Source organism: Telmatherina bonti (genome assembly GCF_933228915.1).
Source record: "Telmatherina bonti genome assembly, chromosome: 17".
Taxonomy (NCBI): domain Eukaryota; kingdom Metazoa; phylum Chordata; class Actinopteri; order Atheriniformes; family Telmatherinidae; genus Telmatherina; species Telmatherina bonti.
Window position 1 is genome coordinate 9,956,019 of NC_136615.1, and position 25,113 is coordinate 9,981,131.

The 25,113-nt window shown below is 42.3% G+C and overlaps 1 protein-coding gene across 1 annotated transcript; it reads left to right on the plus strand.

The window, feature by feature from the left end:
• The first annotated feature begins 495 nt into the window (after window positions 1–495).
• actr1b (actin related protein 1B) lies at window positions 496–14,254 on the plus strand. Its single transcript, XM_079256266.1, has 11 exons — window positions 496–665; window positions 2,137–2,201; window positions 2,340–2,415; window positions 4,627–4,752; window positions 4,834–4,958; window positions 6,315–6,531; window positions 6,605–6,697; window positions 6,791–6,965; window positions 8,735–8,796; window positions 9,371–9,411; window positions 12,069–14,254. The coding sequence occupies exons 1-11, from the start codon at window positions 618–620 to the stop codon at window positions 12,169–12,171; spliced, it is 1,131 nt and encodes a 376-aa protein (XP_079112392.1). The 5' UTR covers window positions 496–617; the 3' UTR covers window positions 12,172–14,254.
• Window positions 14,255–25,113: the final 10,859 nt, after the last annotated feature.

The following is a 25,113-nucleotide window of genomic DNA, read 5'->3' on the forward strand; positions in this document are numbered from 1 at the left end:
GACTTCAACGTTAGCATCCCTTAGTTATGCTACCATTGGTTTAGACTGCTGAGGGACATTTCCTGATACACTGAGCTTCTTTCTCTCTCTGTTTATCTCTCTCTCTTCTTAGAGCCTCCAACTCAATCTGTTGGTTTCCTTATATTTTCCTCATATAGCCTAATATGAATGGCTTTCATTATGTTTTTTTTTTCCTGTCATTAAAGCGTCTTGAGATGGCATTGCGGTGATTTGACACGATTGAAATAAAGTTGAATCTAACTAAATTGAATATAAACATATTGTTTTTGTTTACAGAGGTTCCTGAAAGCCGCGGTTACTCGTTGACAGCAAGCTTACGCATGGCCAGTCAATGAAGTACTTTGATTTGATCTTATTTCCTGTCAATCAGAAAATGTCTAAATCGATTGGCTTATTTAGCTGTCAGTCAAGCAGAAGCAAAGGCGATGCGGTAAGGAGGCGGGGCTACGTTGAGCGGCACCAGCACAGAGGAGCGGCGGCGTCGACACGGTGGAAAGCACAGTGACAGGGCGTAATCTTTTACATGGTTAAAACACTAAACGAAGAAGAAGACGCACGTGGATCGATAGAAACATATCTAAAATACTCTGTCCGTCATGGAGTCCTATGACATTTTAGCTAACCAGCCGGTTGTGATTGATAATGTAAGTATGATGATGTCATTCATCCACACCCAAACCCAGGCCGCTAGCTGTTAGCCGTGTTAGCTTGGTCAGCTATTGTGTTTTAGCCAACAACATACGTGGCCGACCTGGAACATGCATTACCTGGGCAGCACTAATATACATTATTTTGCAGTGCTTTACCTGAATTACTTCTACTGTAGCTCACTGTTACAACTAACTAAATATTTGTGCAGGATCGGAGCCTAAAAGCTGCAGCTAGCTGACCGGCTAGCCGAGACTCGGTTTGCAGGATCATAAATGTTAGTTTGTAGTTGTATCATCACAGATCGTTAATAGGAGAGTATGAGTCACCCTGAGGTTTTATGTAAACAATAATGAAATTATTTAGGGTGTATTATAAATCTAATATGAGCAGGGCAAGCTGTCGATGGGAGTTTAGCAGATTTCAGTCATAAATAGCATCTTTATGTGTTATTACAGTGTATTTACAAAACTTATAGAGAAAATGAAGAATAAACAATCTATCATTTAAGACAGAATCCTCTTGCTTGTGAAAGTACACATGCTTCTTGGTCTATATGTGTATGAAACCAGTGATATCAAGTAAAAGAATCATGTGAATTGTTAGGAACAATCTTCAGATGGATAAGAAAATGCCCATTATCGTTAGTTGTGCTCTCTAAGATCACAACTATGAATTATGCAAACACAAAGTGGCTATAAAACTAAAAATCTTAATAAAAGTTAGGATTGGTCACAAGATTTGGTGCAACGCCAATGTTTTGTCAGGTCTCTGGGAGAATGGGAACATTTTCAGGAAGTAAGTTACGCTGATGGATCAGCTGGTGGAGTTGGACAGTTTTTTATGAGGAGAAATTGGATTATTTTCATTCATAAGCCATGGATAGTTTGCATCACGTTTGCAACACAAGCTATAATATTATTGCGGCACAGTAAAATTATACAACTAGAACACTTTAAACTTTCAGCAAATTAACAATGTTTCTCATCGAAATGTGAGGTGCAAATATTCCTGATTAAGACATCAGATGTAAACTGTTCTTTACCTACTATCACAATGTATATGTATAGCTACAGGAAATGTGATCTTTTAACAAAACGCAGTTGGACAAGTGACAGGAAAGCCTACATTTTACTGCTTGGAGCATGAGAGATAGCAGCTCCCTGTTGGTTGGGTCAGGATGTGCTAGTTTGGGTTAGGGTTGGATGCTGCAGACAAATAAACTAGTTAAAATGAAGTTATTTTAAAACACAAGTAGGGACATCTGAAATAGATCGCATCAGTACAGTAAAGGACAAAGTGTCTCTTGAATGAGAGGGATGAAGTCTTGCTGCAGGCTGGGTGTGTGACTGCTGATGGCCTCGGGCTCAGTCTCATGACCTCCGTCTTTCTAAAGCTTAACCCAGCACAGCGCTCCATACAACCCTGTGATGCTGAACTCAACTGTCACATTTCTCTTCTCTGCAGGGTTCGGGGGTCATCAAGGCTGGTTTTGCAGGTGACCAGATCCCCAAATACTGCTTCCCTAACTAGTAAGTCTTCTGCAACCTCGTCCTTCAGACCTTTCTTGGAGGAGTCCCCAGAACCTAAACATATTGAGAAGAAGCTAATTTTGTGTGACTTTCATATATGTTGTGAAGTGTTTTGAATTGTGTGCCACTTGTGTGCAGTGTGGGGCGTCCCAAGCATGTGCGCGTGATGGCAGGAGCCCTGGAAGGAGACCTCTTCATCGGACCCAAAGCAGAGGTACCGCACACCTCACCTCATGTATGGGAAGGAACGTTAAACAAGCCAACAGCATGGCAGTTGTGTTTGTTTTAACTTTCTTTAAAAGGCGACGCTCTCTCTTTTTTCACGGGTTTAGGCCTTAATAAAATCTGTGTCTGTCCTGCTTTGGTCAAAACAATACACAGAGACATAACAGCATCTCCTTTTTCTTCAATCAGTTGACGTCTCAGTTCATGCTGGATGAATAATAACATCAGTGAGAACCCGATACACGCTTCCTCCATCATCTATCGACTGTATAAACTCAATTCCTCTGCACTGTGTTTTATGTTTTAGTGGCTTACATTAAGAATGAAGGTCGCATGGACAGTTTTTCAGCAACGTTTGCTTTTGTAAAGTCTTTTACAAGACTTTACAGACAGTTTAGGAATGGGACTCTCTGACTTTCAACTTGTAAAAATGAGTCAGATTTAACACCAAACAAAGATTAAAAAAGGTTAAAACATTGTTAAGCGTTATTAACCTATTCCTGTCCTTTATTATGTGAAGTATAAAACTAATACTGAGGAAATTGGATGTCAACAGCAATTTTTAAAAAAAGCAATAGAAATGGAGTTTTAGCTTCCAGGTGCCCTGAACGCAACATCATCTGAAGTTAAGGTTAAGTGGAGAGACAGGGGAGGCTGGGAGGGTTTGTAGAGCGGCGTACCTCTACCCTGCAAATGTGAACGTTGCATTTTCAGAGACACAACACCCAAAACACAACGTCTTGCTTTCTAGTGCAAGTTAAATAATAAATTTCCTCTTATATGATACCATTGAAGTTTTCCAACTCTATTTTCTCCTCACTGCGCGTTAGCATTAGCAGCTAGCTGAAGATGGTGGAGAGCACAAATCCAGTGGCGTTTATTTACTGAGCATCAAGTTTATCATGGGACAGACTGGATGTCTCTGCTTTTCATCTAATCCTGAATTCATACAATGCTTGTGGTTGTTAGTTGACTCTTATTATTATAGCAGATGTTTTTGTTTGTGGAGCTTAAATCATTTTACACCCAAGTTTTCACCACTTTATGTTTTACTGTTTGGAAGCAACACCCCCAAACCTAACCTGGCTTCCACAACAAGTTGAGCTGGAACTAGTTTCAGTCCAGGCAGGGACATTAGTCACCTCTGTCACTGCAAAGAAAAACACATCATGCTGATTAAAAAAGGGCTGCAACCTGGACGATGATTCGGACCAAGTTGGCAAAACCTCAGAAGCATCAAATATACTTTATATTACTTCTGAATTTGTGTGTTAAACCTGACTTGATATTAAACTTTAAGAGAATAAACAAGCGTGCTGTAGGCGTGTTGACAAGCGTCTGCATAGTTAATAAATGTCCCAAATGAAGCGGCGTTCTCTTGTTGCGTTTACATCAGAATATTTAACACATTTTAACCGGTTTTATTTTAGAAAATTGGCCTGATTAGATATGAAATGGGAAGACGACGTCTAAGTCTCAGCAAAAGGAGGTGTGGGCTTCTTTGTTTACCAAAGTGATCCATTCAGTTGAGGACAGGAAAAAAGGGGTCAACATGACTCCAAACCAGGGAGACCTGCAGAGAAGGGAATGAGAAAAACAAATGATCACATTTCCATGTGGAGAATAAGGAGAAAGGAGAGAAACATGGAGGAAAGAGCTCGGTGCATCATGGGACGTTGCCCAGCAGTCTAAGCTTGTGGCAGCACTACAAAGGGGGCGGCTCAGGGTCTCTCACACCAGCTCTTCTGAAAAGGGAAAATTTACACCCCATCTGTACGTTAAGGAGGCTGTCTGCTTCCCAAAGCCAGTCTTCTCTCCACTATCTGGTCATTTTAAATGTGTTTGAATGAAATAATGCACAAAACAGCAGGAAGGAAACAGAATGTTCTGGTTTATTGATCTTTAGAAACACCCAGACGAGTTTACACCAGTTGGTTCACGCCCACGTCACAACGCTGCCACCACCAGCCATCATACATGCATCGTCTGTGTCTCCTCACTTCCTCCACATCATCAGATCTCATACATTTCCTCTGCTTTTTCTCCCATGAGCCTCCTGGGTAGCACCAGCTGAGGTGTCATGTGATGTTTCCCCTCCATTGCATCCCTTTTTTATAAACAGCTCTTTGGTTTCTTAGTCTGAAAGGCAGCATAAAATGCTCCATCATGTCACCTGTGTGTGTCCTCCTCTGTGGATCAGGAACACAGAGGCTTGTTGTCAGTGCGTTACCCGATGGAGCACGGGATAGTGAAGGACTGGAACGACATGGAGAGGATCTGGCAGTACGTTTACTCCAAGGAGCAGCTGCAGACTTTCTCTGAAGAGGTGAGTTCCTGTCCAGGGTGTTATTCTTCTCCGACGACACGTCAGAGCATCTGTAATCCCGTCTTTTGCTTTCTGTTGCAGCATCCTGTGCTGCTGACTGAAGCTCCTCTCAACCCCAGCAAGAACAGAGAGAAAGCAGCAGAGATCTTCTTTGAGACGTTCAACGTTCCCGCTTTGTTCATCTCCATGCAGGCTGTGCTGAGCTTGTAAGAACCTCCCGTCTGCTGCACAATAAGCGTTTCAGAAAGCACAGCGTAGTCACATCTCTGCTGACTAAACAGCCGACTGAAGCCGTTTGTGGTGGTTCATGTTATCATGTCACAATCGTTTGCAGCTGGCCGGCTCTGCTCACTGAAAAATAAACCTGAAATGCTAACAGCATGCTAACAAATAATTATATGATAACAAAATGCACATACTTACTAATAAACTCAAAGCAGTTACGTTGATCACACACTAGATGGCAGCAGTGTTCAGCGGAGGCTTCAGGAACATAACTGTGTGTTTACTAGTCTAATTCTAAAAGCAGCTTTCTTAGATTTCATCCAAACTTTTTGCATTTAATTCACAAATGGACAAAACTGAACCTTTTTTTTTTTATTTGCAAACCGGCTCTGGTTTTTAAACCAAGCTCACCAAGTTGGTGTTTAACTGGTTGGTCACCAGATCCAGACCAGTAAAAACTGCATTCACGTTGTCAAGCAGCTTTTTTGGTATTATTACTGACTTAATGCAGGTCAGATTTAATGCTCCAGTAACTGTTACATCAGCCACAGAAAGCATATTAGGATTAGATTAGATAAGATATATGAATACATCAAGAAGCAAAAAGCTAAATGGTTTCAGTGGAAGATTTCCTGTTTGAGCACTGTGTGTGGCCACCCCCCCCCCATTTTTTTCTAACTCTCCCGTTTAAAAGTAATTTAATCTCGAAATTCGGCCTATTTAGGGGCGTGCCCTTTTGATTGACAGGTACCCAATCTCCCGCTTCAAGTCAGAGCAGAACAACCGCGTTTTTTCGCCAGTTAGCAACGTGACTTAGCTTTAGCCTGCTAACCCCCGTTAGTTGGTTAGCTCCTCTTATCTCCTGGTTAGCTCAGTTAGCTCTTAGCTACAGGCAGCTCAGAGTTCACTTGATGTCAGTCATCCACCATGACGCTCACTGCTCCCCACTCAGCTCCACCTCTTTGCTCATATTTGTATTTTCCGGGCGGGACGACACGCATGCCCCTGCCAAGATGTCCATCTCTTTATAAACAGTCAATGAAATAACCAGATAGCTGCATGAAGAAAAGGCGTGAAAATGTTCTTCACCTCCCATGAATAGGTAGATGGACATGTTGTGGCCACCTATCCCACTACATCTTGGTATCCAAATGAATAGATAACCTGACCTTACCAGTAAGACCAGTAACAGGGGGACAAGGTCAAAGGGCTGTGTGGGTAGTTGTATTTATTCTGACCCCCCCTCTCCTTCCGTGTGGCTTGGAACGGCTTCTCGTGGTCCAGATAAACCGTCTGATATTTAGCATCATATAATGCTGATGCTCTGCTTCATGCAGGTACGCCACAGGCCGCACCACCGGTGTCGTGTTGGATTCCGGTGATGGCGTGACCCACGTCGTGCCCATCTACGAGGGCTTCGCCATCCCTCACTCCATCATGCGGGTGGACATCGCCGGCAGAGACGTCTCACGGTACCTTCGTCTGCTGCTGCGTAAAGAAGGCTACAACTTCAACACGTCCGCTGAGTTTGAGGTTGTTCGTACCATCAAGGAGGTGAGGAAGGTGGTTGCTGGGAAACGCTCTGGTTGTCACCACATGTTGTTAAAACGTGTTTCCAACGTTGCAGAGAGCCTGCTACCTCTCCCTGAACCCTCAGAAGGACGAGACTTTAGAAACAGAGAAGGCTCAGTATGTCCTCCCAGATGGCAGCACTTTAAATGTGAGTTCACCTTCTGAAGCACACAGCAGAACTCCTCATCATCCTCTCCCTCCTCCTCGTCATGAACACAAACCCTGATCTGACTCCTTTCAGATCGGTCCGGCGAGGTTCCGGGCGCCGGAGCTGCTGTTCAGACCCGACCTGATCGGAGACGAGAGCTCGGGGATCCACGAGGTTCTCGCCTACGCCATCCAGAAGTCTGACATGGATCTGCGACGCACACTCTTCTCCACCATCGTGCTGTGTGGAGGGTCAACGCTGATCAAAGGTCAGTGTTACGACTGTGCTACCAACAGGAGCACTAAATCACCAAGTCCAGACCTCCAGGGTCAAGGTCCTGCAGAGTTTAGATCAGTCCTCCTTAGTTCTGGTCCTCCTGATCCAGGTTCCTGCAGGGTTTAGATCAGTCCTGGTCCTCCTGATCCAGGTTCCTGCAGGGTTTAGATCAGATCTCCTCCTCAGTCGTGGTCCTCCTGATCCAGGTTCCTGCAGGGTTTAGATCAGATCTCCTCCTCAGTCCTGGTCCTCCTGATCCAGGTTCCTGCAGGGTTTAGATCAGATCTCCTCCTCAGTCCTGGTCCTCCTGATCCAGGTTCCTGCAGGGTTTAGATCAGTCCTGGTCCTCCTGATCCAGGTTCCTGCAGGGTTTAGATCAGATCTCCTCAGTCCTGGTCCTCCTGATCCAGGTTCCTGCAGGGTTTAGATCAGATCTCCTCCTCAGTCGTGGTCCTCCTGATCCAGGTTCCTGCAGGGTTTAGATCAGATCTCCTCCTCAGTCCTGGTCCTCCTGATCCAGGTTCCTGCAGGGTTTAGATCAGACCTCCTCAGTCCTGGTCCTCCTGATCCAGGTTCCTGCAGGGTTTAGATCAGACCTCCTCAGTCCTGGTCCTCCTGATCCAGGTTCCTGCAGGGTTTAGATCGGACCTCCTCAGTCCTGGTCCTCCTGATCCAGGTTCCTGCAGGGTTTAGATCAGATCTCCTCAGTCCTGGTTTTCCTGATCCAGGTTCCTGCAGGTTTTAGATCAGACCTCCTTAGTCCTGGTCCTCCTGATCCAGGTTCCTGCAGGGTTTAGATCAGACCTCCTCAGTCCTGGTTTTCCTGATCCAGGTTCCTGCAGGGTTTAGATCAGACCTCCTCAGTCCTGGTCCTTGAGGGTTAGCATGGGTGTTTGCTCCAGCAGGGAAACATGTAGAACCTGCAGGACCCTGTCTCTGCAGGTCCACAGTTGGTTGTCGTGTTCAGTAACTCTGGAACGTACACAGAACTGGAAGTTAGGCGGAGGGATTGAGGCATTTTTATGAATATCATCTGGATGAATCATTTCATAATATATCTAAAGCGACCAACCTACTGGACATGCATCGACTGCTTGTGTGTTAAAGGTCAGAGGTCACGTCTGAAGTGAACCCTTAAGGCAGGTTTATATTCAATGCTAATAAAGTTTTTAAATGACAAATTTTCACTAAATGCACCACTTTGTTCTTGCATGTAGAAAAGGCAAAATAACCTTCAAATAAAAAATAAAATCTCTATTAAAAGTCATGGTTTTCCTACTGATAACTTCTGTTGGAGCATCATGTTTAATGGAGGGAAAAGATGAAGACAGGGAAATGGATCTGATCAGAAAATGCTGGAAGAAGAAGAAAAGTAACAAACAGAAGCTTTAAATGTTAAAGTGAGTGACTGCCCCACTCCCACTCAGATTTCTGTACGTTTTTAACTGGAATCACTATGAAGTTAAAATCCAAGCGGGTTCAGTTTGGTTCTGAAGTGACTGGAGGATCTGCTGATGCTCAGGTTAATGTTATGCTAACATACTGTTAGCCTTGTTTAAACCAGTTTCTCTAACTTGCACTCGGGCAGAAATACTTCTTAGTTTTCTCTTGCTGAGTGAAAACAGACTGAGATCTGAGTTTACAGCCTTAGATAGAAAATCCCAGCGTGATCCGGGGACCGGGGCTGGTTGAGGACACACTCAGTACCACCAGCAGTAGACTGTAACTGACCTTAACGCTCACCGTGTGGCTTTTTCTCAGGATTCGGGGAGAGACTACTAACTGAAGTGAAGAAGCTTGCACCAAAAGACGTGAAGATCAAAGTAAGTCCTCTTTGTGTTTTCATTGTTCACGTTGCTGAGCTGAAGGATTTCATCACAGCATTACCTCCATCCTCACACTCGTTAGACCATAGACGCGTCTCAGACTGGAAACCTGAAAGCTGCTGGTTCATGTTGGTGTCGCAGCGTTGTAAACATGTGATCGGCTCAGAGGAAACTTTTCTCTTCTGAGATTCAGAAATGTACATGAATGTGTCCAGAATCTACAGACATAACCAGTCAGACGGACTTTAACCGTCCCACATGACTCCAACCAACCAGTGCAGTTTTAATAATAAATAATAAATTTAATAAGCTGGTCATTTTTGTAAACGCCTTTGTATGTGGGCAGATTTTAACACATCAGTTTACTGTGGCAGCATCTCTTCTGGAAAAGCTGGTTTTACTTATTTTAGCTTCAAAAAGCTCAGATTGCTCCAACTGGTCACCTGATCTCAGGCACAGAAAGCTGCAGCGCTCTGAGAAAAGAGACGTAATTATGTCTCAGTTCAGATCCTTAAACTGAGGAATAGATGCTAAGATGTTTCCGTGGCTGATTTCTCTCCTTCCTGTGCAGATTTCTGCTCCACAGGAGAGGCTGTACTCCACATGGATCGGGTAAGGACGCGCCTGTGTGTGATGTTGATGCGCATGCAGAATGAGTGAAACATGAGTTGGGAATGTTATCTGTGAATGTGCTCCTCAAACGCATCTTCTGATCCACAAATACATCAAAGCTGAGCTCTCGTACTCCACAAACGAAGCTATTTTTACTGAAAGTTTCGACTCCAAGCTGATTTCTCCATGACGACCAACGTTACGCTGAGCACAACAAGGTGACTGGCTTGTTATTACCATGACGATCCATCATGCTTCACATGTCGCCCTGAACTTCATCCTTCACTGTGATGCCTGCATCCATGTTCAAACATGTACAAGGTCAAGCTGGTCTTCAGGTGCCATGACAACAGCAGTTTTTAGTGAATGAGTCCACTAAAAACCACTTGATCCTGGGGGGGGGGATTAGATAAATAGAAAATATACAAAGTAAAAAGTCATCTGATGGATTGTTGAAGGTCTGCGTGAAGATGGAGGCATGTTTGTTACCATGTCGACGGTGAATGATTGTACGACTTTGAATGTGTCCATGAGGGTTGTTTTAATAGAAAGCACCTGTACAAGTTGTTCATACACGCTGATGTCCCAAGTTCAGGCTGTCCCCCACACCGCGGGTGTCTTTGTCTCACTGAGAACAGACTTTCTGTTAAACACCTAAAATATTCAGGGGTTTTAATTAGTTAATTTTACATCATGTATAATAAGTTTTACTGCGTTTCACATCCGTGTTGAAGCTGTCCTGCCAGTCAGAAGCTCATTAAAAGCGACCGACAGCAGAGCCGACATGATGGCTGGTGGGGAAGTTTGCAGCTTATTTTGTTCACAGCGCTCAAGTATAACCAGAGTTGTCTGTCAGACTCAGCAGCACCACAGTCTTCATCAGCTCCCCTTGGTAAATATTTCTTTTTAGTACAAACAGAATTTAGGGAGTCAGTAAAGAGGAGGCCTCCGCTGAGTCCTCCGTGGAGATCTGCATCTCTACCGGAGCAAAAACGCACAAAGAAGTTGTGTGAAGTCCTGCAGCCTGTGTGTTTCTGTCACTTTGATTCAGAAGAGATGAAGTTTTATCAGTAGTTTCTCTGCTCTTGTCAAGTGAGGCTGAACTCGTGAGCTGGTTTGGATTGAGTAAACTGTGTAGTTTGGTCAGCAGGTGGCGCTATAAGCTGTAAGAAACCGAGGAAACGTCACGGTGCTGAAATGATGAAAAGTACATTCGTCTCTCAGTACTTGCAGGAAAGCAGGGAAAGGATGCAGGTACAGATGCAGACGCAGCAACAGTCTGAGCGGTTCTTCTGCACCGCCTGAACCCTCTTATTCAAGCTTTTCTGGAAAGAGTCATCTTCAGGATTCCTTCACCAGGCTTCCTGAAGGACTTTCCAAAATTCTACTTTCACGCAGGCTCTACCTCTTGTCAATCATTTCCAGTCCACTTCTGGTGTCATTTTCCTTCATTAAAGAAGACCGACTGAACTTTTGCAGACTTTTTCAGTAACTCGCCCCCAAACAACGGCTAATCCAGCAAACCGGAAGCTAAACTTGTGAAGTGCTGTTGCTCAGCTTGGGGACGCTCCGAACCTCACAATGTCATCCAAACAAGTCAGAAACATCACTGTAAAGGTCAGAAAGAAGCTGGTTCTGCTTTAAGATTGGCTTCCTGCTGGCCACGTTTCCATGGAGACTGTTTCAGATGAGGCTTCAGCCAACCGTAGATGGATCAGCTGAAGGTCCACATGCATCTGTCAGGTTCTGTTTCAGGCCTTTCTGGATCTCTTTGCAGTTTTCAAAAGCCTTCTTTCAGATGATGTTCATGTTTTATAGTGCTGAACTTTTATTTTAGTCGTTGAGAATAACTATTTCATCGTCGTGGACTCTGATGGCTCACCATGCTGGTAGTCCATACCAGTATCAGTATCGGCTCAATACCAAGCGTGTGTACTCGTACTTGGTATTAATAAAAGTGTACCGATACCACACTAGTCAAGCCAGCGCAGATGTGTCTCGTGACATGCTTCGGACGTGTTTTAAAAGAAATTAATGCCTTGAATGTTAAAATGTGACATTTTATGTTACACTAAAAGCTAGATCTGTGTTTCGAAACCACACATTTATAGTTGTATTTAGGTCAAATGTGCCAAATCAGAATAAAACTTGTTGAGATTGTTAGATCTGTAATGTTATTATATTTGTATTGATGAGGTAACTTCAGAAAGGATGGGTCATTTATTACAACCTAATGAAATCTGACACAGTTATAACAGCAATAATAATCATAGTAACAATAATGTTCACATAAACAGATTTGGTATCGGCAGAGAATCAAGTTTCAGATACCGGTATCGGGTCTTAACTCCCACAAAGTGGATCGGTGCATCCCTAGTAGTCCAGGTTTTCAGCTGCAGCATGACTTCATGTATTCAACCCGTTTAAACCCATTTTAGAAGATTTCTGCAGAATTTGTCTGTTTTGAAGCAAAATGTTCAGAAATGAGGACTGTATCAAAGTTTCAGAACAAACAGGACTCAGAGGAGAGGAGATCCTGATCCCACACCTCACCGTCATGAAAGAAGGTTTTAGTTTGTGACATGTGACTAACCCTTTGTGGGTCAGAGTCCTGCTTCCACCTGCAGCGCTGACTGTAACCTCTCTCCTCCTGGCAGCGGCTCCATCTTGGCATCGTTGGACACCTTTAAGAAGATGTGGGTGTCGAAGCGGGAGTATGAAGAAGACAGAGCACGTGCCATCCACAGGAAGACCTTCTAGACGGAGGGGGGGAGGGGGCGGCAGAACTGCCCTCGACACGTCTCCCATCATACTGCTGGAGAACTTCCCTGACATCAGCAGGAACATCTGCATCGTCCTTCATCAGCTCCCCTCCCACAGAAACATTTCTATGTACTGGTTCCGACGTCGGCTCCAACTCTTCTTCCTGCTGTCAGGTGACGGTGACAGCATCATCCCCCCCCACCCCCTACACACACACACACACACCCCACAAACACTCATATTCAGAGGGTGTCAGGGTATCCCAGAGGGCGACGGTTAGCACTGTGGACTCCTCATCCCCACATCGAGGCCACGTTGAAGTATTGTTGCTTTCTCGCCTCCGCAGCTGGAAAATATCATGAAGCGTCGAAAATCCACAATGTTTGTTTTTCTTTGCTACTGTTGAAATTTCCATTCCAGATCGAAGCTTTAGATTTTTTTTTTTATTTAGTTTATTCCGTAGGCTCCTTTCCCCTCCTGACACGGGTTAGCTCGTACACAGCAGACGTACTACAGCGGTGTAGTGCGAGTATATTAAAAAAATCACTGTATTATAAGCCTGAACTGCACAGTAATACGCCGTAAATTCATCATCCAGACTGGTGTTCCCGTCGTCATACCAACCGTGTGGACATGACGTCATATGTTCCTGTGGAGATTGTTCACCACCATCGTTGTTAAAAACATTTGGGAAATGCCTTTTATTTATTTTTGTTTTGTTAATCTGTCTCCAGATTCCACATTTACGAGGAGATATGCACTTTTTTTTTTCTTTTTTTCCTCCCCTCTCTTTCAGCCTGCTCCGACTCTGCTTCCCCTTTACTCTGCACGCTGCGTCTCTGCTGCAGAGTTCAGGTTAACAAAGTGTCCCTGCAGACTTGCTACTCAGTACCAACCTCATCTGTGGTGGGAAGAAGCTGTTTAAGGTCGAGGTTTAAGTATCGTTTGACTGCACTGCTGCGGCGCCGTCGCATCAGGACAGGCGAGGACAGTTTCCACTGATAAAAGGAAACCTGACGGGAAAAGTAGATCCAGATAACGTGGAAATGCAAAGAGAAATGACGTAACTAATAAAACAAAGACAAATTATCAGGAATTTCTGATTTATTTGTTCATTTATGTCTGTAGATCAACATGTTTTGTGTATTTACTTTTATGATATATGAATTTATTTTCATTCTTTTTATTTTTCCTTGCTGCCTTCAGCTGCTCTGTTAAATCGACTTTAACGTTGACTGGTTAATAGAAGGTTGCTGGTTCGAAACCAGACGCTTAAATCTTCATTTCAGCTGATCCAAGGAGCACAAGCAGCAGAGAAATGGAAAGCATGGAAGTGGATTGATAGAAAAATACCCCAAAAAGCTACTTGCAAAAAAAAAAAAAAAAAAATAGAAGGAAAATGTGAGTAAATATACAGAAATAAATTAACAAAGTTTAGTTTTTTGGGTTTTTTTTTAAAATTGTTTTACAGGCTTTTTTCTTCATTATCATTCCACACTGAAAAATTTGGTTTTTGCTTCTTTTCTTGTAGCTACAACACATTCGAGTGGTTATGCGAAGAGTCAGGACAGAGTTGATTGTCAGAAGGTTAAAAAAAACCAAACTTTCTTCCCTCTGTAAATGTTTTCTGGTGTTCCATCAGCTGATGTCCGTGTAAAGTTTTACCTGCATGTGGGTTCATGGTTCAGCTGCAGAGACTGGAGTCTGGCTGAGGGGAAGGAATAAAGAAAAAAACAGGCTGCAGAGATCCAACATAGCCGACGATTCTCCCTGTAAAAGTCAGTGTCTTGATTTCCCTGCATCTCGGTGGCAGTGAAGGGGTCGTCCACACCCGTGTCTGCCTTACTCCGGTGCGTCGGTGCCGGGGCGTCCATGTCGTCCGCTTTTGGGTGTTTTTACAAAAGATGAAATTTGAGAAGAAAAAAAAAAAGGTTGAAAAGTGTCATCAGCCTTGTGTACAGTGGAATGCTTTTCAGAAACCACCACCACAACAACTATAGGATAGCAGACTAAAAATGTACAATACTGTTTATTCAAGTGTTTGCTTTTACTTTTCGTAAGTTCAGTATAATAAATAAGTTAATGGCTGCTGCTTGGAGGTCTTGTCTTTTATTTTCCTGCACGTTTAGTTTTATGAGAAAAGAATAATCCGATTTATTGTGATCATTGACTGAAAGGTGAGCAGTTCCTGAGGAACGTCTGCCATCGTTGTGACGTCACACGCAGTGTGTCTGATGGCCAGCAGGTGGCAGTGTAACCTGGACTTTCAGGATCAGCCAGTTTCTGCAGCAACAATTATCATCAGTAACATTGTTCCTACAGCATCCTTCCCTCTCAGATGTTTTGATTGTTATTTATATCTGTCCTCCTTGAAGATGTTTTGACAGTTTCTCCCTTCATTACTCGCTTCCTGTTTGCAGATTATAAACCAGCTCATTCTCAGCTCTGCTTCGCAGTTCAGCCATCAGATGTGTAAGATTTCTACAAGCTTATTTGTGCATCGAAATATTCTTTTAAAAACCAGGTTTTTAAGATTTGTAGGCATGTTACAAGTCATGACGGAGCAAAATGCAATGTGAGCTCCTTGTGCGTCTTTTTAGTTTGGTGCTTTACAGAACTAATCCAGGATCAGTGCGACAGTAAGAAGACGACGTAGCTTAAATCCTGCCATCCTTCAGGTTGGGATTTCTGCAGAGAATTAAGAAGATAACCAGCACAACTTTATTTCAGGAGTGATTGTTGTGTGTTTAAACTTTATAATAGTGATAAACTGTATCGATAAAGTGTTCACAGGAAGCTTATCTCAGAAATTAAGAGCTTTATAAAACATCTCTGCTCCTCTTCCAGAGCATCTCAGTCCACATGTATGATTCTAAAAAAAAGTTCACAAAGAACCTTAAAGTCAATTTTTAGATCCTAAGATCAGTTCTGAAACAACCAAGAGCTTCTTTAAGGTGGCTAAAATTAAAGCAATGCATAGCTTTTCATAGCTATGTCTTTAAAAAATGTTTGGACAAGTTGAAAAATGCAAATAAAACTCATTCAGAGATTATGTATAGAGGTGAAAATGTCACAAAGTCTGAATCAAATGTTTGATAGCAGCAACGTGTGGGAGGGAAAAATGTATAAGGGGTAATAAAAGACTTGAACATATAAAAAAATAAATGCATCTGGTGGAAGATCTCACAGCTATCAACACCAAAGAATCTGAGGAGATCACTCCTCTTTAAGACCGCAAGAGGAACAAATCATTTGTAGATTGCATCGTCGTTCAAAAAATACTGAAAAGATTCACATGAACACGATAAAATAAAGGGCAGGAACGACTGAGTGCAGCTGGGTGTGTCGGTGATGGACGAGCAGCTGGGAAAAGAGGACTGCTCAGTCAATTTATGAGATGGAGCAGAAACAGTAACTTCATCTGAGATCAATACAGATGGGTGTTGACTTCAGGGGGAGCAGGAGTAAACAAAGCAGTGTTTGCATCCTGGGAGAAGAGCTGCAGGTGGAACACAAGCACCTTGGAGTTGGGCTGGACAACATGGAGCATCTATGACAGAGGAGCCCGAGTCTGGTCCTGGATATCCACCATCCTGCAGCTACCTTCTCCAACACACTAGAATTTCCAGAACTGGAGGACAGGACTGGAGCACCTCAGGTCTAGAAGAAAGAACAGAGCAGATTCTGTCTTAAGGTACAGAGCCCCCCAACTTATGCAGCCGTTTTACCTCCAGGGTGGTCTGCCCCAGCCACAACAAAGACTCTTAGTGTTGTTGACTTTGTTGTTTTGATGATTGGGCTGCACGATGGTGTGGTCTTCGAAAGGTTGCTTGTTTGAGCCTCGGTGGGGGGGGGGGGGGGGGGGGGGGGGGTTTGCATGTACGCGTAGGTTCCCTCCAGGTTTTTCAGCTTCCTCCCACAGTTAAACATGCATGTTTAAGTGGTTACTCTAAACTCCCCCTTGGAGTGAACGTTAGTGCAAATGGTTGTCTCTGCGATGGACGACCTGTGCAGGGTGTACCTGCCTCCCTACTGCTGATTGCTGGGGTACACGCCAACTCCCACCCTGAATTAGCTTAGGCAGTATAGAAAATTAATGTTCAATATTAAAATAATTATAATAATAATAAATAATCTGTTCCTATTTTCCCATATTTTTAAAACATTTTTTTTCCAATGATGAAATACACTAAAACATGATTTGACTCTAAACTTTTGAATGCAGGTGTACAACTTTTCAGTGTTTATTTATCAGACAACATGTTGTTGTGCATTTACACTAACAAGATAATAAACCACAAAAAAAACAAAAACAAGAGTCTGAACCATGACTCAACCACTAAATGCTCTGGTTCCATGACAACTTGTCTCTAAACAATCCTCTACATCATACTCTTCATACACTCTTAAAAAGTAATTCAAGGGACTATAATGACATCATCAGACGAAGATTACACCTAATACAGGACAAGTTCTCAACATTTTATGTTGACGAATACACAACACCGTTAAAAGCTTTTGTGTCAACAAATGGTTTTAAATGATGGCGCTACCATCACACTTTTCCAGTTGAACTACCTACATTTATATTATTGTAGTATCAACTTTTTATTTTCTGTAAATTTTACCCAAATTTGAAAATCTCCAACTTTTTGGGAGTAAATATATTTATAAATTCACATTTGGCCAAAATGGATTTCACCTGGTTTTTGATGCTCTTAAACAGTGTAAAAAGTCTGCATTTGTTCTCCATTCCCACTACAAAATGGCATAGTGGAGTGTTTCAGCAGGATCTTCAGCCTCCACATTTGGCTTCTGTCGGCTTGCAGAGGGCAAATTTTTGCTTTTCTTGACAGTTTTAATCTGCTCTGAGGTTGGGTTTCTCATCGGAGAGATGGAATCCACCTTAACAGTCTTGGTGTTGAGTTGCTGTCTGCAAACATTCAGCATGCAGTTCAGTTACACACTGATTGACTTACTTCTCATGTAGGTGTCTTAATTCCTAAGACTCTCCTAGACCTGTCATCTCGTTCCCCTCCACAAAGGCCCTGTGCACCCAACTGTCCGCCCTCAGCATTGGCACTTTCTTCTTGCTCTTCACTGATTGAGACGGTTATTTCTAACAGGCCAGGAAACCATAAATTCAAAAAGTAGAAACAGACCTAACCATATTATCTTGAAGTGTTCCCCTGTGGATGGATGTTCCAGCCACTTTGTGTAATCTGGCTCACTTAAATGGGAGCTGCATCTCAATTAACTTTGGCTTTTTATTCGTCAAGTATTGCTTTTATAGTCATGTATTTTACTGAAGTCTAATCACAATCATATTCAGATGAAAGTGTTTTCATTGCGTAGAATGAGTTATATTATAAATACATAGGTGGCAGGGTACCAACAGAAGCCTTCTGTTGAATATGGTAGCCGAAAGGGGACAAACTTGATCGCCAAACACGTTTTAGCTGTGAATGCCTGTATTGTTCTGGGGGAGGAAACGAGCAAAGACGATCGTACATCATTCAACTTGCTGTTTTTCATTGAATTGGAGGAGCATACATACTCCATGTGAGAGGGAGATAAAAACAGCCAAGAAAAGGAAAAGAAATACTAAGTGGGAGAAAAGGAGAGTCTACATGGGTGTAGCGTTTACCAGATGGAAACAGTTCATGAGGGACTTCAGAACTGAGGTGGAGTTTGCAGCTTTCTGCTGGACAGGTAAGTTCATTCAGTCTAACTGTGAAGTTTATTATGCCGTTATGTTAAACAAGGCAGGTAATCCAGCAGCGGCTTTATCCTCCCGTTTGAGTCGCATCATTTACTGTTACTGCTGTATAAAATGGCAGAGATGCTAATTAGTTAGCCTGCAGCGGAAACAGTTTACTGTTACTGTTCACAGAAGTCGTACCAGCAGGTTACCATGCGCTGCTTTCAGACGCATTTCCTGACAGTTTTTCCTGGTGTTTCATAATTAATTCAGCTTATTTGTCAAAGGGGGGGGGGGGTTGGGGTTGATATTCTCCCTTTAGTCACATAATTTCACACAACATTAGCTATTAGCAGTAGCTTGGTATTGAATACATGAAGGGCAACTTGTAACTTATTGGAATCAATAAGAAAACAGAATTATTGTTCTCTACCTCATCAGCTGATGGGACACTCCAACTTATGCAAGATGTTGATGTTTCCATAGTTATGACTCACCGGCTTCAATTTTGGTAGTAAGAGAGCGCTGCTTGGTTGTTAGCATTCAGTTAGCGAACCTGGTGGGGGTAATTCTCACACACTGGGGCTTTATTTTTAAATGTCTTACTGACATCTGGGTAATACCTTATTAAATCAGCCAGATCCAAGTTGCAGCGTTGAACTCTTAACCCGCTGCACCAGTTAACCAGCTGATCAGCCTCCATCCTGAAGGCGGGCTCACCTCCATCGGAGATGAGGCCAATTAGTGGTTTTATCTGCAAACTTCAAGAGTTTGACACACTCATTTTGACAAAAAAAAAAACTCATTTATCCAATGTATCAAAAGTTACCCCGAAGTTTTTTTCTTTTCCTTTTTCTTTCCAACAGAACAGCTCATGAATACACACTTTATTTATGGATCAGTTATCAGACAAACATCTACATCCCAGAGTTTTCATTACAAACCACAACAAACCAGATGAACAAAGATGTAAGAGCCGGATGCCATTTAATCAGCTTCCTCTGTCTGCTTCTGTAAAAAATGCAACAAAGATTTTTAGCAATCTGCTGACACCGTCCTGGAGATGTGCTTTGGCACATTGACACCCATCAGCTATGCTCTCTTATCTTTCCTCTTGAGGCGGAGCCTTGAAATCCAGCAGCACTGTAAGATAGAAAGTGTGCCAGGCAGATAAAAGAGCCACGTAAACCTCAGAGAGTTTCTCCTCAGGACTTTTAATAGTGAGCGGAAAAGTGGAGAACAAGAAGATTTGAGGCACATGTCGATCAAAGCAATAGGAAAGAAGACTATAAACTCTCTTTACTAAACATCAGCGTCACCAGAGCCATTTGATCAAGAAAAATGGTCCAACTAAAGTGAGATTAAGACAGTCGGTTATGAATTTTGACATTATAAAGGACAGTCATGGATTTAAAAAAAACAAAAAATGCGTCATCTATAAGGTAGACTGATCTGTTGGAGCTGTCAGCACTTCCTACATTCACTTTCAGTCTGATAATTATGTGCCAGCTACAGAAATCATTTCTCTGAAAGTTCAAGGCATATAAATGTAGTTGTCATATGAATGGAGCTTTTTACTTCCTTTCTTCAACTGGAAATGTTAAAGTTCATCAGACCAGCAGAGTGTAAGTTCTACAAACTATTATTGAAACAAAAACTCTTTAGCTTCAACTTCAGCGAAGCAGTTTCAGTTGCTTCAAGCTCCGCCGTGTTGGGGTTGGATCAGTTAGCTTGGTACCCCCAATGAAAGGGTCCCAATAAAGTAAGATGTGTTGGGTAACCTTCCCAGTGTTCATGTGTGGAAACACCCGAGTCCTGGTCCGCCATGCACCTGTTGGTGGAGGCTTCAGAAACAGGAGGAGGATAAATGAAGCTTGGACGAGACCAACCTGATTTAAAATAAAACTCCCACAGCAGGTAAGTGACTGAAGAAAGGCCTACAGCTTCATAACCAATAGCTTTTGATCATTGTGCTGGGTGTGATGAAATTTGGGGGCCATGCTTGTAGGCCTGTCACGGTAACAAATTTTACAATTTATTGTCTCAGAAATGATTGCAATAGACGATAATATTGCGCTAAGCGATTATTGTTGTCATTTTGAGACTTTTTTCAACTAAAATAACAATAATGCCATGATAATGCAAGTACGCCTTTTCAAATATCAACATACTTTAATATCTAAAGAAAATTTAGCTCGATGTGCAGACTAGTTTATGCTTATCCAGTCCTTAATCAGCTAAAACAGATCAGGATTTTTCCTAGGATTTTGGCAATGTGGTTATCTGGAACATATGATCTCTAAACACTTGGAGGTCAGGGTCCAGTCAGCAGTTATATAGTCCATGGTCAAGCTCATATAAGGGGACATGTTTGGACTTGACCAGAGGTGGAATGGTAAAATTGAATGTCTGATCTCCTTTATAACATTTTTTATGTTATTGTAAAGTTGTAGAATTGCTGTTTGGAACATTTATGTTCATCCAGGCAACTCATACTGGCTGGGCAATGTTTGGAAACCTTTTTTAAAATGTCACCTTTTTAACTATATTAAATAGCAACATCACTTTACCGACCACTCTGTTGGGTGCACACCATGTTGCACTGTCCTGTTTGTTTTTAGTCTGTTGGTTAAACACTCCAGTGATCGTTGACTGTTGGGAAAATGGAGATAACCTGTTGGTTGGGGTCTTTTGTTTCCCAGCTGGGAAAACTGCAGTTGATGATTGTGTTTTAAGTGCAGATGGAAGCTTCTTGTATTGTCATGTTTAGTTAATAATCCTCTTTCAAATGCCACAAATGTGGCACTTGAAAGAGGAAAGAAAATGTAAATTATTGCATCCAGCAAACCTTTTGCCCACATTTTTTTTTATTAATTGACTTATTGCTTTTAGTGACAGGCCTACATGGTTGTAAACAAAAATTGTAATTTGAAATATGAAACAAATATTTTAACACACACAGAATAACGTTTTCCTTACCAGCTGCTACTGCTAATTTCCATGATTTTGAACTATGGGAGGAAGCTGTGTACCCAGATAAAAGGTCCCAGATGAGGTTAAAACCAAGAACCTCCATACTGTGCAGGAATGATGCCAACCACCACAGCAATGTGCTGTCTTACAGGCACTATCTGGTTACATTTCCTCTGTCTTGAGCTGCATTCAGACTCATAAAAAAGAGAAAAGGACTTATGCAATTACCATTAAGTCTGGTTTTTGCTCAGACCAATATGGGCAAGTTTAAAGCAAAAACTTTTGAGTGAGTTTTAAAAAAAATCATTTTAAATATAATGTATGTGAATATACATTTTTCTGAAAAAGGGATCATTTGCAGATCTGTGTAGTTTTGGAAAAGCATTACAAATCCACACAGTTCTTCTGCCAGTATGTGTAATATAGCTCTTAATGCCAGCAGAAATTGTGTGCTGCTCAGCTCTGTTTGCATAAGAGTAAGAAATCCTCCCGGTCTGTCTGCTGAAGTGGCCTCAGGCTGTGCTCCTGACTGACTTGCGGCCTCCGGCTGCCGACCAGCTTCCTGCTCTGTCATCTCACGCAGACTGAATTACCTGTCAGTCAAATGCAGCCTGCTGCATCATGTTGTGTCTCGGGTGCGATGGCGTACCCATGAGAAAAGTGTCAAGTTCAAACTCCCGTCTCAATTTGCAATCCTGAGCTGGACAGACATTTACAGCAGTCCAACTCATCACGCAACAAACAGATGTACAAGTCCTGAACAATGAACCGATACTTAACCTGTGCAGAACAAGTACTACAACATTTTTTGGAACAAAGTTTTCTCTACTTCTGGAAGTGAGTTTGACGTTTTATCCATTTTGCTGAAATGTTGAGCATAGAGGCAAATTATGGAACAAGCCAACTGGATATGAGCCCAGGGGGATGTACAACAAGAGAGATTAATGCGCTGCAGGTGTGTCAGGGGAACCCAAGCTCACCATGATAACTGATGCTGAGCACATCCCCTGGAAGAGTTGAATATTTCTATAACCTTTTAAAGTCCAACCTTCTATCGATTCTGTTCCTGCTGAAACATAACACAGAATCAGACTTTCCCTCTGTTGTAGCAACTTCGTTCAGGTTGCAAATTATTGCATTTAGAAAGAGTCGCGAACATCAGTGGTTCATATTCATGCCACAGCAAAGAGCCTGAAGAAAACCCGTAAAGATAACCACAGTAATGATCAGAGGCGATTCTAGGATCAAAATTAGGAGTGCTGAGCATCCAGAGAGCTGCTAACACAACACAATGTAATCTGAATAGGGGGCATGGGCCCCTGAACAGCTATGTGTCTACAACACCCCTGCTCCCACCCCAAAATGCTGCCGAGAAAGCCTCATCCATGGATGTTGTGCTGGAAGAACACGGAGGAATGTGGCACGGTGTTAAATTCACCTGCAGATCTCACTGGTGTAATTAAAGTCAAACATACCCCAAACTGCCTCCAAAATAAATTTTACTCAGATTTTGCCTACATTCCTATAGATTCACACTTGCTTGTTATTTTTCATAAATTTTCATTAAAACAACGGCAAAGCGGCGTCTGTCCATTCAAGGGATTCAATTTACTTAACTTTGTCCCGACTGAGAGGATGTTTTGATTTGTTCTGGCAAACAAATGGCAGATTTGTTCAACAGATTTGCTCTATTTCATAGTTATAATTGCAGATATTTAGACATTTTATCATTTTGTGCCTCAATTTATACAAATATTGTGATTCCAAACAGAGATTTTTGTTGAACAGTATATATTTCTGTTGTATGTAGACAACTAATGAAATGCTACTAATAAAAGACTGCATATAAACTTGATTTAGGATGTATTAGAAATAAAATAGAATTTAATTTAGTATTAAATTCCCATAAATATGCACATATTTGACACATGACCCTGACTTAATGATCTTATTTCCCATCATAATTCATCATTTGTTCCATTGATGTTGCCAGATGGGCTCTGATGTCAGTGAAGGTTTTTTATTCATCTCTTATTAAGAGGCTGGTTATATTAAGTTTTTAGTCCGCCTGAACAAACAACTATTTTAATTTGAGATATTTTGACATTTAATCTGTGATGGACTGGCGACCTGTCCAGGTGTACCCTGCTTCTCGCCTGATGACTGCTGGGATAGGCTCCAGCTTCCCTGTAACCCTTAACCGGACTAAGTTGTATTGACAATAAATGAATGAATGTCATCACTTTTTTTTATAAGCTAATATAACAGCTTCGCTCTCAAATCAGTGCAGATATTTGATCAACTTGTGCCCAGTGTGCTACATGGGTCTGCACCAAGCGGCGGTCTCTGGGGGTTAAAAGTGAAGCCGATGTGGAAGTGACCAAAATTGCAGTTCACCCCTCATCCACTAGGGGCTCCAAAATAGAGCAAATCCCCATAGACATGTTGCATGCCAGGTACAAAAATCCATTTTAGGTTTATTAGGTCAGGTTAACTTTCATGACAACTGTGGGGGGAGTGATTTTTTTTTTTTTTTTTTTTTTTTTTTTTTTTTAATAACTTCATTTCATCAAGTAGTTTTACCTCGAAATTTGGCATAATTAGGACAGTGTCATTTTGATTCACAGGTACCCTTAACAACATGACTTAGCTTTAGCCTGCCTACCTCTGTTAGCTCCCAATAGCTCCAGGTTAGCTCGGTTACTTTATTAGCTACAGGCAGGCCAGGGTTAGGGAGTTTGATAGATGTCTGTCATTCACGCCGATTCACTCGCAGCCCCCTCTCAGCTCTACTTCTGCCCATTTTTGTATTTTCTGGGAAAGATGACACACATGATTGCGAACCGCCGACTGAGCTTCAGTCAGCTCTTCAGAAACATATAGAGGCTCCGTCCATCTTTTCTATACAGTCTATGCTCTGCATTCACTTAAAATCTATAATACACTGACGTTGTAATCTATATGCATAATTTATTAAATATTTTGGGGTGTGTTGTGGTAAATGTGAAGTATTGACTGTTGTGAACTCTGACAGTGTTATTTATATAAACTGGATTTTTAATATAAGTTCAAAGGTACTTAAGAAATACTTTGTAACTTCTTCTGCCTCCAAACAGGATGAGGAACTTCCTGCATCGACAGCCATGAGTCTCCACTGACGGTATGATCCTGGAAAAAAAGCAGTCAAACACATCCAGACTCACAGATCTAAAAAAAGACAAAACATCTACAAGGAATAATAAATGACTACAAAAAGAACAAACTGCAGGGGTTTGTGGTCTTTCTGTAGCTTGTCACCACGCTTAATCTGTTTTGTGCAGAATAATGAGGGAGCGAGCAGCAGGTGATAATGCTCTGATATGTTCATTCTTTTGAGCCCACACTGTAGCAGCGGTCAAATGGCACGTGACTCAACCTGCAAACATCGTTCAGCTGTCAGAAAAAAGCCTCAAGCCTCCAGCATACATTGCTATATTAGTATAATGCTGAAAACCTCTGCAGTAAAATGGACATGTCAGAGGTCAGATTGTAACTGATATGAGGGCATTTTTCAGTTTCACATGCTCTCCAAGCTGAAAAGGCAGAGCACGAAGCAGTTAAACACTGTGGAAACTCATCAGTTTTACTCAGACGGATCAGGCAGAGCAACAATGACTAATGCAGAACACTACTTCTATATTTAATGTACTAGTTTGTAAGTCTTCAACTAAAACCCTTCAGAATTTCTGATTTTTCAGGATAAGGACTGCAGGTGTGCCTGGAGGCTTCCTCGGCTAACACACCTGCCCGGTTTCATGACAAGTGGGGTCATGCTGTTATGGCAGATGTTATCAGGATGCTCAAATGTCTCCGCTCACTTCTATGTCCCCCTCTGGTTGTGTCGGTTATGTGTGCCTGGCTGAAAAAATAGCAGACTTGAGTCACGGATATCCAATCTGCATAGGATCCGAGAAGTTGAGATCATGATGGATACCATTATCAACCGGATTCCCAAGTTCCTGATGTCAGTGCTCCCTGCTGTGCAGCTGTGGATGTCGGAGCATTCCTAGACGAGCCTAATATTGATGGCCATCCCGCTGTTGAGGCCCTTCCACAGTTTGCTGATCCAAAGATCTGGTTGCATCTTAGAGCTAGACCAAAAATCCCGGTCAGCTCCACACCATGCCAACAGGAACACCGGTTCCCTGTCGCTCCACGGCGGCAAAGAGGAAGGTATCACTCTAGTGCACCTCAACCAACATCATTCCCCTGTCACAACAGGTTTG